At 42.2% G+C, this 20,512-nt stretch overlaps 1 protein-coding gene across 4 annotated transcripts in view; it reads left to right on the forward strand.

The window, feature by feature from the left end:
* Positions 1-20,512, forward strand: part of ZNF638 (zinc finger protein 638) — a 109,349-nt gene that overhangs the window by 73,955 nt on the left and 14,882 nt on the right. For all 4 annotated transcript variants that reach the window (XM_059721410.1, XM_059721409.1, XM_014597106.3 and 1 more), the window contains 7 exons: positions 1,294-1,425; positions 1,595-1,723; positions 2,270-2,311; positions 4,209-4,349; positions 5,787-5,912; positions 14,150-14,196; positions 18,684-20,055. In XM_059721410.1, the coding sequence (XP_059577393.1) occupies positions 1,294-1,425; positions 1,595-1,723; positions 2,270-2,311; positions 4,209-4,349; positions 5,787-5,912; positions 14,150-14,196; positions 18,684-20,055 (1,989 nt within the window). The remainder of the gene's footprint in view (positions 1-1,293; positions 1,426-1,594; positions 1,724-2,269; positions 2,312-4,208; positions 4,350-5,786; positions 5,913-14,149; positions 14,197-18,683; positions 20,056-20,512) is intronic.

Consider the following 20,512-nt stretch of genomic DNA (forward strand, 5'->3'; position numbering starts at 1 on the left):
TTTCATAGATTGTAAGGGGCTGGAAGAGACCTCGGAAGATCATCGGGTCCAGCCCCCCTGCACCAAGCAGGAAAGACGACTGGGGTCAGGTGACCTCAGCAAGGTGACTGTCCAGTCTCCTCTTGAAGATTTCCAGGATAAGTGATTGCACCACCACTGGAGGGAGCTTAATCCAGTCTGGACACCCTGACTGTGAAGAAATTTTTCTTAAGTTGAGCCTGAATCGGTCTTGCAGGAGTTTGTGGCCATTACTCCTGGTTTTCCCCTTGGGTGCCCTAGTGAACAGTTGCTCACCGAGCCCTTGATGTACTCCCCTAGTGTAGCGGTAACATGCTACCAGGTCCCCTCCCAGCCTTCTTTTACTCAGGTTGAAGAGTCCCAGATCCCTCAGTCTTTCCTCACGTGACTTACTGTGTAAGACTGATCATGTGGGTGGCTCTTTGGACTCTCATTGGGTTGTCCACATCCTTGTTAAAGTGTGGTGCCCAGAACAGGACACTGTACTCCAGCTGTGGTCTCACTGGTGCTGAGCGGAGCAGAAGAAGCACCTCCTTGGTTTTGCTGGAGATGCATCGATTGATGCATGCCACAGTATTAATTGCCCTGCTGGCTACAGCATCGCACTGCCAGCTCATGTTCATACTGTGGTCTGCTATTACCCCCCAGGTCTCTTTCATTTGTGCTGCTAGTCAGTTTGGTGCCGCCAAGCCTGTAGGTGTGTTGGGGGTTCGTCCTGAGGTGCAGCACTTTACATTTCTCGATGTTGAACTTCATCAGATTCCGATCTGCTCAGTTTGCCAGCCTGTCAAGGTCCACCTATATCTGTAGCCTGTCTTCAAGTATGTTGCACTATTTGTACATCTAACAGTGCAAATACTGTGTTGTATCCTGAAAATCATCTTGCATCACCCCAGGGTGCTGCAGCATCATGATTGAGAATCACTGGTGTAGAGCATTTTCCCTGTTCTCTTGTGCTTTCTTCCATGTCAGTTCATCATACCTGAAACTCCTTCTTTATTGTTTTGTATTTCCATAATCTAACACACATGTATTTCTTTTTTGTTTAATCTTAACTTTGACATTTTCTGGGTTTGTAATGCTTGCTTTCAGATAATTACAGTATTCCTATGTGCGTTTATTCCTGAAATTACTGCTATTAAACTATGCAGTTCAATATAGCTTTTATCTGGCGAAGAATGTACTTTTAAGGTAAAGAGCAAAAAAGATATCTAGCAATTTGGATTTACACCACTGGTAAAGTGAGTGAATATCTGTACCTCTGTTTGTTTGCAGGATCTTGATGATATGTGTGTAGTTCTTATTTCAAACTTGCCTGAAAAAGGGTATTCTGTTGAGGAAGTTTCCAATCTAGCAAAGCCATTTGGAGGACTGAAAGATGTTTTAATTTTATCTTCTCATAAAAAGGTATTCTCATTTGTTTTTGTTTTTAAATGGCCAATAGATTAACATAATCTAAATAAGCCCTTTGAGATATTTGTGAAACGTACAGATACAATAAGTCAGAGGAGGGGGCAGTTTTGCTTTCATAACGTGCTTGGCAGGACGCTTAAGCTCTTTTTTTTCCGTTTAAAAGGCATATCTGGAAATCAATAGAAAATCTGCAGATTCCATGGTTAAATTTTATACCTGTTTCCCAATGTCTGTGGAAGGGAATCAGCTCTGCATTAATATGGTGCCTGAATACAAGAACATAAAAGATGAGGTTAGTGAATCTTATTCAAAACTTATACTAAAAATAGAATAGTTAGCTTAATTAAAATCACTTTATCCTTCTTTCCTGCCAGCCTGTGTCCCTATTCTAGATAACCTCTCTATACTTAATATTCATTTGGATCTTGCTGTCTGAGTCTAGTGGTAGCCTATTTGCCATGTCTCTGCCCTCTTTTCCTTGCAGATCTTTTTATCCAGGCTATCTAACACTACTTCTTTGAGTGTCTCATTTTTAGACTTGAAGCCTGGTATTTTCCCAGTATTTTTTGTTACTCCCTTTTCAAGCATTTCAGTGAACAGAATTGCAAACATCTTGTTCTTGTAACAAGAATGCAAAGTTCATAATGAAATAATTTTTTTGGGTGTGGGGGGGTGCAATACCAATCTAAAATGATCTTCAGAAATGTTGCTGCCTGTTTTAAAATATCAAAACACAATCTGAAAAAGTTATTGGTAGAGTCAATGGGATTCTTTAACTTGCCAACCATTTTTTTTTTTAAAGTTTATAAGTTTTAACCCATATTCCTTTTCTTTTTAGGAAGCTATATTTATTTCTATGATTAAAGATACCAACAGTAAGGTAATGTACACACTTCTTTAAAAACGGAGTACAAATGTAGTCATTTTCATAATTTTACGTTTCACAAAAGTTAGGTTGAGCATTATCAGAGCTACTTAAATTTGTGTAAACACTTTTTTTCATGATGTTTTATTTTCATTTTGATATTTTTAAGCAAAAGTCTTTTTTTACTTTTTTGTACTCCTTTATGTTTTACACTTATTGTGTAATCAGAAGTCCATTGTAGTCAGTCAGGAAACCACATAAAACACAATCAAAGAGGGAGGAGAGCAGTGGGTAAGCATGCCTGGACAGGCACCTTGTCGAGCTCATCTGAGCCCAATAACTTCCTGCCCACAGCAGGGGACTGGATTTAATGATCTTACAGGTCCCGTTTTGGTTCTATGATTCTGTGCCCTTAACTTAGATGCAGAGTGTGTGAATGCAGGTATTAGACATTCACCAAGAGTCCTAGGAGAACCTCTTTCATTCTGTTTGCAAATACTCGTCCTCTTCAAACCTTATTAGAGTTGTAGCATGCTTGGCTCTCAAGGTCAACACTTTTTAAGCACTTATCCATCTTTTTTCCTACTGTTAATGCATATTCATGTTCAGTGCCTCCTAGGTTATTTTTTTTAGTTGCAGCATCCTTTGGGATTGTGTCTTCACCCAGGATGTCCTCCTGTGCCCCCAAAAAGAAAATAAAGGCCTTGGCCATGCCACTTTCCCCCAAATCCTTCTCATTGTCTGTAGCAGTCAGAAGTTGCAGTGTTTCTAACTGTGCACTGTGTATTCTTCACTGTCTGTAGATAGCTAGAGACTGAATAAGTTGATACAGAAGTGATGTCACTTCCTTTCTCCCTTTGAGGAAATTATCTTTACTTGGTGTCTAAGTTTTTGGAACTGAGTTTAAATTGGCATGTCTCCAGGCTTCAAAGATTGATGTGAGAGGTAATAATATCTTTAGATGATGGACGTATCAGAGGTACATTGAGTATATATACTTTGTGTTCTTGTTATTCTCAGAGAGGAGAGCATGCCTTTGGCCACCTGCTCTCATTTATATGCACCAGCAGTGAAGCATCTCCAGGGATATCCCCATGCAGCTACACTCACAACACCTGTCTCTTGTGCACTCGGGAGCAGCTGCCTGGGGATGTTAGCATACAATGCAGACATGCTTGCTGTATCTGGCTGAGAAGCATGTGGCAGAAAGATGTTTTCAATACACTGTGTTTTTTAGAGATCTCTGCAATCTTAACTAAAAAGGCTGCTTTTGGAGAGAGCCATGCGTGTCTCTTCCTTGTTTGTTGGGTTAGAAACACCAGAGCGCTCATCAAAGAATGATCTGTCTGCTCGTGCTTGTAAAAAGACTTGTCTTCCACCTCTAGTAAAAATGTGTGTGATAGGAAGAAAAGACAAAGGGTCTCCCTCAGGTTTCTTCTGCTTTTAAAAAGACATAAATCCTTTCAAGTCTTTGAGATGTTAATAGCTCAAGACTCCCAAAAAAGGGTTCCAGCAATATCCCTCCAGATACTGGTCATTGTGTCTAATAAGGATCTTCCTTTCTGGTACTGCATAAATCACTCAGTGCTAAAATTGCTTGTTAGGAGTACTCCTGGTATTGCCCATTATGTTATCAATGTCATCTGTCCATTTTAATACCAGATGAGTTCTGTAAAACCTTACCTGCCATCAAAAGACCTTTTTGTATCCTTTTGCGCTGGAGTCCCCATCATTAGTGATGATGAAAGCATCTCTGGCAGTATATTGGCAACCAACGCCCCCCCCCCCCCCCCCGGGTATATGGATATTATCTCAGTTATATCCAGAGGATTTTCACATGACTTTCTTTGCTTGCCAGTTCAATTTATTAATTCATCATTTCAGTTTTTCTATTTTTCTTTCCCGTACTTAGGAAAATACAGAAACCCTACATAATCAGTTTGTGCATCTTGGTAACTTACCAGATGACGGATACACAGAACTTGAAGTCGTCTGTGTGGGACTTCGATTTGGGAAAGTGGATCACTATATTGTGTTGAAAAATAAAAAGAAGGTAAATACTGTTCTCGATGTGTGAGGCCCTTCATCTGAAGGCAGAAGTGGGGGAGGAAAAGGTCATGTCACCTGATCTGATGATCTGCTAAAACCAAAGATGTGCTGCTATTTGAGAGGTCAATGTTTGAAGACTAAAATATGGGCCTTTGCTTCTCACTGGTGCTAGCATATTCTGCTTGCTGGAGAAAAGGTTTTGTAACTTGTTCCCGTCCTATTGGAAGAATTTTGACAGGCTCTGGAGAATCTTACGTTCTTATAGATAGATACTCTTCCAAGTATGAGCCTTGGAAATAGAGGTGCTAGAAGCTAAGAATGCCTATTACACGAATTAATTTGAAATGTTGGGGGAAAAAAATCTATTTAAGAATACAAGGTGGGGATGTTAAAATATCCTGTAGAATAAGAATTGGTTGGAGAAATTCAGAATGCTACATATTGATGTCTTGAAATAATGTTTTGATGTTGACCCTTTGTATTTTTTTAATTTTTAATATTTTAGTAGCAGCTGTTCTTAGTCATTTTTAAAATTAAAATAAGAAAGTGAAATAAATCCTGTTGTCAGACAAGGATATGGAGCAAGCTGGATGCTTCTGGGTTTTCAAAAAAATCTTGTTGAGCATCAGTTCCATTGAATCAGAGTTTTCTGACAGAAAGCGATTCCATCAGAGAAACACCGATCATTCATGCTTAGGAGCAGAAATGTGAGACCTGTCCGGAAAAAAATGTTTTTAGCTGGAGCAGCTTTTAAAGGGTTACTGTCTGCTTAATATCACCATTTTTATCTGAAATTCTTATACCTATTATTATAGGTAACCACTGAAGTCATTATTACTGAACGAATGGAGAGGAACTTTTTTTTTTTTTTTAATACATTTGATGGACTTTATTGCTTTGCTCTGTTGAGGATAGTCAGATGTACTTCCTTTCTTTATGCACCAGCATAATGATAGTTCACTCATGTTAATGCATTTCCTCCAGCCCTGAAAGAAGGGTATTAGGGCAATATCATAGTGAAACTAAAGAGTCAGAATCTTGCACATACACTTGGGGAAGAAAAGTGGGTCCACCCAAATTTGGTGCTGTTGCTCTTTATCACTCCCAAAGACCATTTTAAACATCAGCTCAGGAAGGAGAAAGATCTTTAACGTAATCCTTTTAAAAAGAAGTTACATCCTTTGTTCAGATTTGGAATCCCTTTGGTGTCCTATCAGAAAAATACCTTATTTTTTTTTTTTTTAATGAATAAATAGAACATATTCTAGAAATACTTGTAAAAATGGGAACATGAGTCTGATGTTATAGCAACTTTATTTGGTAAACCTCTGTTCGAGGTCTCAGCTAAATAAATCAGACTTGAACAATAATTGTTACTTAGTTAATGCTTAAAACCAAAACAATACCTGGAGAATAAAGTATGGGTTTGTGTTTTTTAAAGGCAATTCTTCAGCTCGATAGTCCTGAGTCAGCTAAATCTATGTACTGCTTCCTAAAGCAGTATCCATACAACATGGGTGAAAACACATTGACCTGTACACTGTCACCAAAGAGAGACCCTGCAGAGGTAAGGTGACTCTTTTGATTATTTGGTGGAGTGGACCAGCCTTTCCCTAAGGTAAAATTGATACCAGTCTAAGATGTGTTTTGAGACTTGAACCTAAAGTTTGAGTACCTGTAACTGCTACAGAAGTGTAGTAAGATGCTACTCTCAAGAATGGCATATTAATATTAAAATGCTGCTCAGTAATTTGCTGTTCTCTTATCTTTACTGTATTTTTATTGCATATAGCTTAGTTCCCTGGATAACATTTGCACTTCAGTTTTTGAAAGGCCAAAGGAATAAAAATAATCTCCAACCCAGCTGCTGTTTCAAAATCAGTTTGTTGCCCTGCAGCCCACTTTTAAGCTACTTTCTTTTATAAAAGTTAATTTTAGAATACTGAACAGCTTTCAAGTTGTCTCTGAGAAAGTTGGTGGTTATGGCTTAGATCAGGGGTTGGCAACATAGAGCCTACAGGCTGGATGTGGCCTACCAAGAGATTACATCTGGCCTGCAAAGCTGGGGTGACAGTAGTAGCAGGGTTGCAAACACTGGCCTGCCCTGGAACTGATCTGCCTTAATTTGCCCGCCTGTTGCTAGAAGGTTGCTGACGCCTGGCTTCAAGGATCACCAAGTGCTGCTGATATGACATCCTGACAGCTTAGGTCAGACATGTTTAAAAGTCTACTCTCCTCCAACTTTTCATTTCCCAGCTGCTTTTCCCCCCATGTCCCTATAAAATAAATTTATTATCTTCTTCTCTATATTTGCTTCTTTCTCTTTCTACTTCCATCTCTCCCATCTTCCATTTAACAAAGGATGTATGGGGTATTTTATTACTTAGTTTATGTGTTCCCACTTGTTTAGTTTTGGGAGTCCATACGCAGCTTTGACACCCACAGCACAGGTTGGTTGCTCAGCACATAAGAAGTGCCATACTGGGTCAGACCAGTGGTCCATTTAGCCCTCTATCCTGTCTCCAACTGGGGGGGTGAGAAGCAGGGTGTTTTCCTGTCACTCCTCCATGCACATCTCTGGGCATAGTTTCACTGGGCAGTGTCCACAGGCTCTTTGGACTCATAGGTCACGTCCCCACAAGTGAGAACGTGCATTTCCCAGAGACGACTACCAGCAGCACATATTTGTGCCGCTGCTAGTTGTTCCTGGGGATCTCCCCTCGACATGCACTCTGGCGTGTGGCAAGTTACTCCAGGTAGGGGAGGGGAGGCTGGGGATTTACCTCTGGTCCTGGGGGTCCATCAGTGGCGAGCCAAGCGTGCAGAGTCTGGCCAGCGGCTGGAGCTTGGCTCTGGCTGGCCAGGCTCTGGTTTCGGGCAGTGCACACGTGTTTTTTGACACTGGGATCTCCTGGTGTCAACCCCCGTGTTGCAAATTAGGAGCATAGCAAATGCCTGCATGTGCAGTTTGCAGTGCCGCAGACGGGTCCTCAGTGCTCCAAACTGCACGTGTGCTTGTCTGGACGCACCCATGGGTGCTGGCCGGTGTGCTCTGTTTGGTTTCCCCACTTGGCTCCCTTGTTATGAACCTGTGACCATCCCTCCCATCCCTGTTTTCTCTTGGTTGTCCCAAGAAGTCTGTTAGGCTCCTGGTGGCCTCCCTAATTGAGGGAGGCTTATAGTTCTCTTGGGCACAAGCCCAGCGTGCAGGGTGTAAGAAGTAGGCCTGTCTCTGATAGGGGCAGGAATGTACTTGTTTGTCACAGATCAAAAAAAAAAAATGCCACGCATGAGAGAGGGCTGTAGTTTGGGCTTCCTGACATACCTCTTTTGTCCCCTGGACTCTGGGACTTGATGTATGCCTTTTCCCCCAGTCTGGGTGATGATACCTAGGTTTCTGGGGGAACTGAGACAGGAAGTTTGATTTATGATCACAGTAACTCTAGTTGGTGACCCTTTTCTGCTCTGCCCCCACATGGTCCTTCTAAATATTGATCGCAAACCATACCTTGATCCCAGTTTGATAGTCTGGATTTGAAACCATTTGACTGAAGTTCAGACGGTCCAGTCCAAAGCAGGAAAGCCTCGACTGCATTCACTTCTATGACACTAAGTAATAGGAGGTTTTGTATTTGGGCTGTCGCCACAGGCCCCTTCCCTTGACAATGCCCATCTCAGCACTATAGCAGCATTGGACTATTTGCAGTCATCCAAATATTCAGAATTTTTCTCATAGTCCAACAAACATCTATATCCAATTTCTGCATGTCTCCTGCTTATTGGGGACCATGCTTTATTTTCTCACCTTTCAATGTCTGAATTCCTTCAGGGTTTTATTCTGGATTTTTTTTCCAGCTTGGGAGTCTCTTTTCTCTTGAAACCTCAAAATATAATATTAATAGATTCTACCCCCCCCTTCCTTTTTTTGAGCCAGTTATTAGACTGAAGGATAAAAAAGATTGAAGGCTTCGTGGCAGGTCACCTGGATGCAACTTTTCATGAAAACAAATATATCTTCATGCTTCTGCCCACATTCCTCCATAGAACAGGTTCAGTATTATGTATGAAGCAGTTCATGTGTTTCCCAAAGGTTGGGGCGGGGGAACCCTTTCACTTGTAAATCTTAGTCTGTTTGGGGAACCGATTTAAATTATATTGGCAGAAAAAGTCTCTTGATAGGATAAACCTCATTTCTACAAGAGCAGATTCCTAGTATAGCTCTGCCAGCCTAGAAGTGCTGCAGGTAGGAATGCAGATATCGTTTTTAAAATTACTAGTTTAACTGTCTCCATTTATATTGGTTAAATGGTGAACCATCAGCTTAGTGACCTCTGGCAGGAAAGGCCCCAGCCCCTTATGTCTTCATCGTGCACTCGGCACTGTGTGGGCCCCATGTGACTTGCAGAGAGCCGCAGGGAGGGGGTGGCAGGTGCGGCTGATCCCCAAAGGGATGCTGCCCAGCTGCAGAGCTGCGGCTTCCCTTCCCCATGGGCAGGGGCTGGGTCTGTGGACAGAGCCAGGACTGCAGCCTTTTCCTATGCCTGGATCCTGCCGCCACAGGGAGGGAGGATGGAAGGTGCTGGGCCTTTCCACTGCAGCAGCAAGACTCCCGGCCCCACAGTGGGCCTGCCTGGCCTCTCTGCAGCATTGGGTCCTGGGCAGGGCAGCAGGCTCCCTGCACCTCCCGGCGTGCTTGTGCCACTGCAGCACCACGGCAGCTGGAGCAGGAGACACCGGGTCTGAGGGATTGTCACCGGCTCCTGGTGCAGTGAATGTGGCCCTAAGGTAGCGCGGTGCAGCAGCCCCAGCTTGGGAGTCTGCTGTTGTAGCCATAATGCTCTGTCCAGGATCCATGCTGTGCCACCCTCAGCAACGCTGGGAGTCTCGCTTCTGTTGGGGGAAGGCCCTGTCTGACCCTTGTGTGGTAAGGGGGCGGCACCTTCCTCCCACCAACCCTCCCTGTGGCAGCGGCATCCAGGCACAGGGCAGGTCTACAGCCCCAGTCCCTACACGTGGGAGCGGAGGGAAGCCATGGCTCCACATCTGGACAGAGCCCCCTAGTAGCTCGCCTGTGCTCACCACCCCCTACCCACGACTCCCCGCTAGCCACTTGGGGCCCTCATGGTGCCAGGAGCATGGTGAGGACAGAAGGGGCCCAGGGCATTCCTGCCAGAGGTCACTAAATGGTAAACAGTATAAATATAATCATTATTTAACCGTTTACAGCCCTACTGGCACGTTCTTTTGTTGTATGATAAAGAAATCCTACGCTTCTGTATTAGTGAAGGGAATGTTGGGCTCAATCTGCTCTCAGGGGTGGGGTTGCAGGAATAGCTGCAGCACAGGCATGGGATGATCAGACAGCGCTGGTCGAAAGAAATCCAGACTTGTGCATGCTGACTGCATATGGACCAAGAGTGGCACCCATCTTCCACTGCATCTTGAAGAACCTCAGTTGCTGCAAAATAACCATCTTTGGTTTAAAGGGTGGCCACCCTGTGCCATGCAGTGGATGGGAGGAGGCAAGCGGCGCAGCAGCAGATTGGGGAGGGGGCAGAAAGCAGAGCAGTAGATCGGGAGGGGGGTAGGAGGGAAACATGGGGAGGGTCTGAGGCTAACTTGTGACCTGCCTGCCAAAAATGTTGGCCCTCACTGCTTTAAACTTTTCTCAGATATATTTAACTTGCCTTGTGCCACAGTCGGACAGAAATAACACAGGAGCAGGAGCCTGGTCTGCTGCTCTGCCTGACGGGTTGTAATGTTTCCCTGGTAGTGTTAGTTTAATACAACACGCAGTAGTGTTAAGGCATGAAAAGAAGAGTCAGTTTAAATTAGAGACTTGAAATGGAAAAAGCTAGTCTAATAAAGAAGTAGCTAATTTATTGCTAGGTAAGTGCTTTCATTCTGTAATATCCTGTCAGGTTGCTTAGGAGTAATTTCCATTACTATCCTGTATGATGCTGATTCTGTTGTAAGAAAAAAAGGAGCCAAGTTTATACCTTCTCTTAGGAGCATCCTATATTATTTAATTCTGAGTTAATGGACTACAGCAGTTCAGAAAATGTAGAGCAGTATTTGTAAACTGCATACAGTCTTAGGACTGAAAAATAAATGCCAACTTATGCAAATGCTAACAAGTAAGATGAAGGAGCATCTTTCAAAGAGGCATTGTGGAGCCAGTATAAGATGCAAGTGTGCTTTCTCTAGCCATTGTACCAGCACAGCATGGCTTTGTCACTCTCCATGTTTAACCAGGTTATTACTCAGTGCAAACAAAGAGCTGTTTTCAGCACTCTGTTTTCAAAGCAGTGTTTTTCCTGCTGTGTAATTTGGATGAAGTTGGGGGGGTGGGTCTGATTTAGAAAATACTAGCATCTCTGTAGCAGCAACTGTGCCTGAGAGTGTGGCAGAAGCAGTAATGTTAGGACTAGAAGAGGCAAGTGCTTTTATCATTGGGATACATTGCAGGCTGACCCACATATGGGAGGTTGGGGTTTGGGAATAAGGACACCAGTGTAGGGGGTTCAGAGTTGGGAGCCCAAGAGCTGAAGAGGTTGCAGTACTAGGGGTTAAGCAGAGATGCAGGTGGGAGCTGGAGGGGCAGTGGGAATGAGACTAGGAAACAAGGAACCAAGTATTAGGAACCAAAGCAGGAAACTCGGAGGTGGAACCAGGAGCCAGGTCTAGGAATCAAGGACCAAGACGTAGAAGCAAGCAATCAAGAGCCAGGACTAGGAATCCAGAGCCCTGGGGCTGGACAGAGGGAACACCCATCTTGCTGAGCGTCCACAGAGAAGTGCCATGCATCACTTCAACAGGGGCCAGCTGGGGGCTTGTCTGTCTGCTGCCCTGACTCCTGGCAGGATGAAAATGTGCAGGTCTTTGTACATCAGAGAAAACATCTGATCTGTGTTTTCTGATGCAATAGTAAAAATGCCTAGAGCAATACTCTGTAGGGCGCTGGTCTCTGATGGGGTTCAGTCATTTGGTGGCTGTTGTGTAAAGTGAGACAACCCCATAAATATAAACACACCTCTGAAGAAGACCCATATCGTTGAACGTGAGTGATTTCCAGCCTCCTGAAAGCAGCATATGCCACACTCTTACAACCATGCTTAAGGGAATATTGTCAGGTTAAAATAATAGGCTATGTTAAGGAGTTACTAATAAGCAGAGATCCTGTTTTTTTTTTATTTAAAAAAATCACCAATTTTCGGTTAAAAAAGAAAATCCCAAATCCACATTTTTCTGTGATTTAAATGAAACGCCACTAATATACAGTGCTGTTTCATTTTAATCATGGAAAAATGTGGGTTTGGGGTTACTTTCTTTAACAGATAATTGAGGATTTATTTTTACATCAAAGAAAATGAAGATCCCTGCTAATAAGTTATTAGAGCAGAAAACTTTTAACTCTACACTTCCATTTTATGTTTTACTTCCTTTGTATCATAAAATTGGGAATCAAGTTCACTTGCAGGTTGTATACTAAGCCAGTATATTTGGTTGTATATTTGGTTATATAAGCCAGTAACATTGGTTGCTTTGCAAGTACGCCAAGGGAATGCTTGCTTTTTAGGTTTCCGTTGTATTATTTTGTAAAAGCTTCTTTTACAAAACCTAGATGTGGGCCTAATTAAATAGTATATAATACTGCAGTAACTAATCCAGTTCCAGTGTGTGCGAATAGGATGTTAACATCCATGCTGCCATCAAAAATCTGTACTTTGTGGGTATGTTTGTCAACACTTGCCGTTCTTTTGTCACATGTTCCAGTCTGAGAGGGAATTCCCTGACTTGGTGTCCTGATCACTGGAGAGGTGGTATCCTTCCCCTCCCGTTTTCCACTGTTCCCCCATACCAGCTACTTCTTCATGCATCACCTTTTTTCTGAGGCTTAGCACATGACACATTCATACTGGTGGTGGTGTACACTGAACTAAAATATGATGTAATGTGGAGAGACAAAGCAGCTATATTTGGGGAAATGCACCAAAAGGCTCTTGCTACTGTACTTCATTGGCCGGGGGCAGGGGTGTGGGAAATAAGTCTGTTGCCTAGAGCAGTGGTTCTTAACCTTTTTAGATTCAAGGCACCCTTCCATAATTTTTCTGTATTTGGCAGCATCCCAGTTCTGAAGATATTTTTACTCATTTTTGGACTATGGAAAAGTGAGAGCAATTCTTCTGTTACAAAGAACTCAGACCAGAAAAGGTCCGAATGTTTTTGACACTATAGGTTCCTGTTTTGAAATGTCTGGGTTGATCTTGTGAATCACGTTTGCACACCTAACAGTGCTAACGTTGCTCATGTGGTGCCCTTAAATGGGTCTCACGATGCACCAGGTGAGAATCACTGGTCTAGAACAAAGTTACCCCAAAATAGATGGTGGGCAAACAGTTCTGGCACCAGTGTAGTTCTACCCCTAGTTTTTCTCAAGTAATGCTGTAGCAGAATAAGGTGAGTTGCAGTGTACAGACCTTCACTGATGTAAGCCCATTCCTTTTTTTACGCTGTGATGAACATGTGGTGTGCCCAAGCCCTGAGTTACATTGCTGAAAAGGATTTCCAGCATTGTCTGGTCCTGCTTGGAGCAGGGGGTTGGACTAGATGTGACCTCCTGAGCTCCCTTCCAGCCCTCATTTCTATGATGCTCTGATTGTCCAGATAGCATAAAACCACAAACTGCTAACTCCGATTGCTCCAGTGCATTTTCTAAACAAATCTTTCTCAGAATAAATTAAAAAGTAAACCAACATTAGCATTTTAACATTTTTTCTTCCTTCCAAGCATGACCTAGTTATGATGTGCACAGTTAGGCTTTCCTTGTCGTTTAGTACTAAAATAAAATACTGTGCAGAGTGGGTGGGAAGAGAGTGATGCCATTTAAATGATGAGATTTGATAAAGCCGGTGGAGTCTATATCAGTTGTCGACATCTGGAATTGGCTTGCAGCTCTGTGCAAAGGTGAGGTTCTTCTTAAATTTGTTTGATACAGCGTTGTTCCAAAAACTCGTTTTGCTCTGAACTGGAGCTCAGCACTTCCATTTTAAAGTCCTTGTCACAGCTTGCAAGGTTGTTGAACATTTACCCACCACCATAGCAGCTGCACAGCTTGGGTTCTTTCCTGATTTGTCTTTTAGAGGACATCATTCTTAAATTTTAAAAAGGGAGTTTGTCCAAAACAATTAAAAGCAAAAAGGCCTAATCATCTTCTAAGAAACAGCATCACAGAAGCAAAACACATCAGCACATTTTGGAGAGTGGAATCAAGCCTGGGGTTTGTTACAGCTGTAACATTTGTTGGATTTGGGACATAATATGGCTTTAAATAGAGTACTCTAATATATGTCCTCAGCAGTACATGATCTGCCTGTCAGACAAACCATAGTTCAGTCTGAGCTCTGCAGCTGTTACATTGAGGATGCTAAGGACCTGAAAGAGGGTGCTGCTTGGAAGAGGAGATGTGTATTTAAAACCCCCACCTCCAAATGTAATGAGCACCAAATGTTAAATATTTTCAAAGTCAGCTCAGTCATAAAAGCCCCAAGATATTAAGATGGTATGCCACATGTTCTACCGAAGGAATATGTATTGGTTAGCTACTTCACTTGTCACTTTGTAAGTTGGACTTTTGCATTCTTTTATGTGAAATGTGTTCTGTAATGGCAACTAGTTTTAGCAGTTTACTCATTTGATCTTTCTGTTGTAGTCTGGCATATGCTACTTTTAACCAGATTTATGTGATTTTTGTGCTGCCACTTCTGAATTTCTTAGTTGTTCAGTGTTGATTTTATCTTACAGTCCGAAGTGAAAAAAGAGGTGATGAAAGAAGAACCAGTTAAAGGAAGGTATGTCTTTCAAATATTTAACTTAAATTTCTGTACATGCTGGTCGAGAAACGGCCATCAAATTATGTTTAAGTAGACATGTACATCTCCCTTGGAATTAAGCTATATACATGGCAGAAAACTGCAGGTTATCATTTGGAGATGTGTAAAATTAATACTGTCAGTTCCTCCTTTAATTTTGTCCTCATCTTGTGTATCAGATGCTCACTGTCTTTGTTAGCATATAGATGGTAAAGTCTGTGTTTGCCTGAGAGTGAGGTCTGAATGAGCGTAGAGAAACAGGGTTAAATCCTGGCCTGTTGAACTCCCTCCAGTATGAGCTTGAGGTCAAGGTGTTTATCCTGTCTCCTTAAATTACAAGAGATTCAAATTGCTTAAAAACTCCTTTTATTCAGACTGATGAATAAATTACTTCTGTTTTTCATCTCTTGGTACTTTCTTCTGTCAAAGCACTTTCTTCACTATTTCTGTTTACAAATGCTAAAAAAAAAATAGATTTCACTTCCACGTCTCACTTTTCTAGGTTAATTAATACTTGTACTGAATTAATGCAGGTCACTGAATGGATACTATAAAATTAGCTAAGATATTTTTCTGTAATAGATCAGAATCCAGAAAAAGGAAATAATTATTTTGCAATATTCCAAGATAAAATTGCTTTAAGTATACTTTGCATGTTTGATTCGTAAGACAATACCCAATTATGGAGTAACTGTTTTGTGTTATAGGATGCTGCATTTGCAAAGGGGGTTGGACTTAAGGACTCCCAACCAATCCTACTATTCTAGGCTAAAACGTGATGTTTTGGAAATTCTTATTTATAAAAAGTAAATTAAACTATCTGTAAGGGGAAGAAATCTTAAAATAACTTCTGCAACTCAGCTCCATGTTTACAGAGAAATTCTTGTGTTTTAACAAAATCTACAGTGCTGTTTTAATAATGGTCCAAAATTGCAATTTAAAGTAATGTTGTTATGTTATGGGCTGTTACTGTATAGTACTGTAATGGCTTTTATATGAGTTTGTGTTTCTCTGAGACCGTTAATAATGTTATTTCTAAAGCACAGTTTCTTTCTTCTTTGTGCTTCTGATAATTACTCATGATCTATATATTCTACTTGAAAATAATGTGTAGTTATTAATGAAGAACAAAGTGCAATAGTATCCCTAATATCACGAGGGTGATGTTCAGAGTGCTTTTGGACTTGGAAGCACAGTGAATCTGAGTCTTGCACATAAAGATGTTCAGGTAACCTTTTTGAATCCAGACTGGTGGGCCGTAGGTGGTATTTGCCCTACTAATGTAGCAGAAAATAAATGAATTATACTCTCATGAGTCCCAGCTGCTACACAAAACATTACTGTGGCTGGTGAACAAATGGAAAACTAAAGTTTTTGGTTATGAACTTTGTTCTGTAGAGTTTCCCTTTCAGTTTGAGACGCAAGCATCTCAGCTGGAAAGACCCTTTCTCACCTGACCAATTATTGTCCTGACATTACAATCACTGTATAAGGAGAAAAATATTTTGTCACTTACCATGGGAAAAGTGTCACATTTTTCTCCCACTGAGTTTCTCCATGCAGAGGAATGGGGTAGGGGAAATTGGGGAAAAGAATTCTTGATTCCCCTGGATGATTAAGATAATCTTGACGAAATCTTGACTGTTTCTCAGCATGTGTTCATTTTCCAACACGAAGAAATGGCACCTGGCCTTCTGGTTGAGGTGACTGAGCCACTGGTGTGGATGGCGATAACTTCCACCTGGTAAAGACTTTAAGAAGATTTGAAGACCAGTCTGCAGTCCCTTCCAGTTTTGAGTTGAAGTGGAAAAGTGACCACGTGTCCCCTTTGCCTTGCATCTCTTACAGCACTGGCCTATTCCTGTTTGGGCTGCGAGAGCCCCTTTATTTGCACTCCATTGCTAACACATTTGGGTAGCAATGAGTGAGCGTGGGTGTCAACACAAATGACTGGCCTGACAGACTGAAGCATCAAATATTTATGGGCGTTGCCCTCTCTATGCTAACTTTTGCTAAGGAAATTTCCTTGCAATAGTTCTGTGTGTCGCTATTTTTTCTCCTTTAGAGCCTAACTGGGTTGGCAAGTCCTTATGCCAGTCTTTCTGAGCATGTGGCTTTGTACCTTACTCGTACATCGGTGATTGAGCGCAGAGTGCTTGATCCATTGCCTCAGAACCCAGTTTGAATCCTTGATCTTTTCAGAGACCACCGTGGTATTTTTGTCCCTTCAAGACAGAAGTCGTACACCGCGAGGATCAAAAGACTGATACATCAGAAGATTTGTGTGGGCAGTCTCTGTATGTGTGTATTTGTGGTATTTTCTGTAAGCCATTGAGGATTCAAACAGTGTGTGCTCTTGCACCATTTGCTGCTGTTTCTCTGTTCCTGATGAAGGCTGTGCTTGAAGCTTTTCCTTTGCAAATGTCAAGCTGATGCAGTTTGACTAAAATCTCAGTACTTCATAGACAGATGTAGTCTTCCAGGACCGCCCATTTGGGCTACAGGCTTCAAGTTGCCCAGGTAGTGTTTTACTACATGCAGCCCCTCGGCAAAGCCTGCCAAGAGCTACTGTATGTCCAAATAGAAGGGAACTGTATTTGAAAAAGTTCTCATTTTTTAAATATAGAAGGGTCTTTTCGGCATTCAGAGGCCTGAGTTTTTGCTAACATCAAGGTCTCTTCATTGCCTTGAGGGATCAAACTGACCTTGATGAATGCGACACAAAAAGCAGATTCTTTTTGTCTAGCCCAATGCTAATAGGAACGTTTTTATCCCTATCCACATGACTGATTAGTTTTCCTTGAAATAAACTCAAAGAAAGCTTTTGGGAGGAGAAAACTTTGCTTGAATAAACAAGTGAGTCGGTGTTTCGTTCTCTCTTTCTGAGATCTAAAATTACCATGAAGCAAACAGTATAAGGTATAGGAGGACTCTCAGCATTTCATTAAAGATGTTCCAAAGCACGCCGGATTCATTACTCCAAGAGCTGTGTTTCCTGCTCTGCCTCTGCATGTTGTGAGCCTGCTGCCCAGAGGGAGGACCACGCTCAAAACACCATCACAGTTGGAAGCTCCCTGACTAAATTTTGCTGCGATTTTTTTGTTTGTTTGTTTGATGCACAGTTGTGCATGCTCTAAAGTGATGCTTGACAAAGGCTGTTTTGAAACACAGTTTTATCCCGCTCTTCCTACTCCTCTGCCATTGATATGGCAAGTAAGGAAGGTGCCGGTAGATGCAAAGCAAAATTTCATCTTTCTCTGCTTTAAATGATGTAGGACTTCTCCTTAATTGAGTTTACCTGTTTTTATTGTTTTTCTTTTGACTTCATGTGGTCTTTGTTTTGTTAGTATATGCATTTCTCACTACATCAAAGCTGTGTGTTTTCTTCAGTAATAAGGTCCGCTTGAGTCGTCCTTGGACTTTCCCAATGAGTGTGTGCCAAAAGTATTGACAAAACGGCAACCCTTCTCTTACCCCTTCTATCTTCATGAGGATTCGTGCAGTTGCACATGCGTTTCTTGTATACTTTGGTTCTCTGAAACCACGGTTAAGTCGACACCATTGTGCATAACAGCGTTTTATGCATTTTTCTATTTTTAACCTCTCTGGATTTAACCTCCTTGTATATTTTTACCACCTACCAAAAACATCAGAATGATGTTTTGGCATCTTTGCATCAGGTGGTATGGGTAGTCTCAGGATGTGTTTTCCTGAAACTTGATAAAGGGGTTGTAGAAATCGCCCAGCTTCGGAGTCTCCCAAGAACATCTGTCGAGGATGATTTCTTTCAGAAAAGAAGGATGAACTTACCTGTAACTGAAGTTCTCTGAAGAGTACTATCCAGTGCATCGTGAGCTTGGGTTTCATCTTTGGAGCTGACAGTAAGCTTAAATAGCCAGAATGGAGCCTCTGTGCATTTTCTCCCTCCTAATTATGCCCTAGGTCACTTCAGGAGCATAAGAACGTGTCTTTGTTCGTTTTTTAAATAACTTTTTAGAGGAGTTTGGTAGATTAATGATTACAGAGGAAGCCATCTTCCAGCATTGTTCTTGGCAAGGAAATGGCCACAGGTTTAAACTAATTTGAGAGAGAAAAGGCTTCAGTTCTCTGTATGTGGACTTTGCACAGTCTACTCACATCAAAGGACCTAAATTTAAGCTTGCTCGTCAGCTCTGCAGTCACCGGCACAGCTACGGTGAATAGTACATTCAGAGACATTTTAACTACAAGTAAGTAATGTAATTTGAATGATAAGAAGTTTGCAGTACTGAGGTGAATTAGACCAAATATAGACTAATAGTTATTTGCCTCAGTATTTTAACCATTTTAACACTGATAGGCTAAATTACCCAATATTAAGCACTAATGCATCAGGAAGCCCCCACCATTGGCGTCAAGAGGTTACTGATAACTGTGGAATTCTCAACATTAGTTTGATTTCTTCTGTTTTTTTTAAATACATTTAGCTCTGACTTGAAACAATATCCAGAAGGATCAGGAGTGGTGCAAACAGAAGCTGCTAATCCTCCAGTAGAGCCTAGTGTGGCAAAGGAAGAAACCATTTCCAACTTTAATGTCAAAGCTGAGATGTCTTCCATGCAGATAGAAGCCTCTGAGGCCAAGCTCGAAACAACGGTACGTGACTCTGCTACGAAACCGCTGGAGGTTGAAGCGTCCCAGGGGGAATCGGAAGTTGTTGCTGTTACTGTCTCAGCTTCCCAAACAGCTGATACCGAATTACCCAAAGTAAAATCAGAAGAGAGCCTGCTGCCTCCTTCCAGCCTTCAGAAGGAAGGGGTAGTTAAAGATCATTCCAAAACCGAATCGCTGGAACCTGCTATTGTAACCGTAGCAGAGAGTGAAGCTAAAGTGAAACCTGAAGCTTTGCCTGTTTCTGCCGGTGAACCGTCAGAAGAATTATCCAGTGCGTGCAAGCGAGGAGATGTGCAATCAGAGACGGGTGTGAAACCAGCTGCTGTAGAAAAAACGGGGTCCGTCTCTGAAGCAGTGCCGTCGGATTTTGCTGCACCTTCAGTGGAGATGGTATCAGCTGACACCATCCAGCCCAGCAATGAATTGGATGCTTCTGAGAAATCCTGGCTCACTGATGCAGTGGAAACCAAAGCCAAAACGCCTGTAACCCAGGCTGGGGTGGCAATAGAGAAGAAATGTGGAAAGCCTGCAGCCGAACCTGGGACAACTATGGAAAAGAAGCTAGAAAAACTTGTGGCCAAGGATGGGACAGATGCAGAGAAAAAACTTGAAAAGTCTGTAACCAGATCTGGGGAAGATGCAGAGAATGCTGAAAAAAATGTGGCGAATGAAAAGAACGAGAGAACATTAACCAAGGCGCATCCAAATAAAGGAGCAGGACAAGCAAAAAGCGGTGAAACCAGCAAAGGAAACACAGTCGCTGCAATGTCGGTGTCCGTCAAGGATCCTTCTGCTGTTAGGAAAATGATCTTAAAGGCGGTGGTGTCCATCCCTGATATATCAAAATCAAGAGTCATGGTGCAAAGAAAGGAGACTTCTCTAAGTAAACCAGAGGAGCAGAAAGCTTCCTCAAAACCTGAGACCAGAAGCCGGGAATCTGCAGAGAAGAAACATGCTTCAAAAGACGTGGGTCATCCAAGACCTACTAACAGCAGCTCGTGTCTGCCGGATAGCAGCAGCAAATCTAAGCTGAACATAAGTTCTGCTGTTGAAAAGGGAGGCAGTGGGAGAAGTTCATCTCAGCAAGACAAGGACGCGAAAGTGGAATCTAGGGGTAGTTCAAAGCAGTCTCAAGAGAGAGAGAGTAGATCATCCAGCATGAAGAAAGACAACAGCAGCAATAAGGTGAGAAGGGCAAGAAGGCTGGTTCAGTTGTCTGACCAGTAACTAACTTGATGCTTCTCCCTGATGTTGAGTATGGGACAATAAGATTATATTCCCCTTCCCCTTTCTGTAAACTATTGAACTGACATGAGCCAACAGACAAGTTGGCATTGCAGGATGCCAGGCAACCAGTTGCTTTTAGATGCATTGTGTACAACTGAAATATGTAATTGGTTTGAAAAGGCTACGTGGATAAAGATGCAGGAAGGTAACTTTTGTAAGCAAATCTCTTCTGAATGTTACAACTTTATACTCTTGGTATAGTTCTGAATGGGAATCACGTTCTCTGTCCTTTTTGTGAGCTGGTGCTTCCTCTGTCAAGGCCCAGATTACCATGCAGTAGACAGTGGTTGCTGACAGGTAAAGAGATAACGAGATATTACAGGTGACTCGATCCTAGAGACTGTATGCTTGGACT

Source organism: Alligator mississippiensis, chromosome 2 (genome assembly GCF_030867095.1).
Source record: "Alligator mississippiensis isolate rAllMis1 chromosome 2, rAllMis1, whole genome shotgun sequence".
NCBI classification, from domain to species: Eukaryota; Metazoa; Chordata; order Crocodylia; family Alligatoridae; genus Alligator; species Alligator mississippiensis.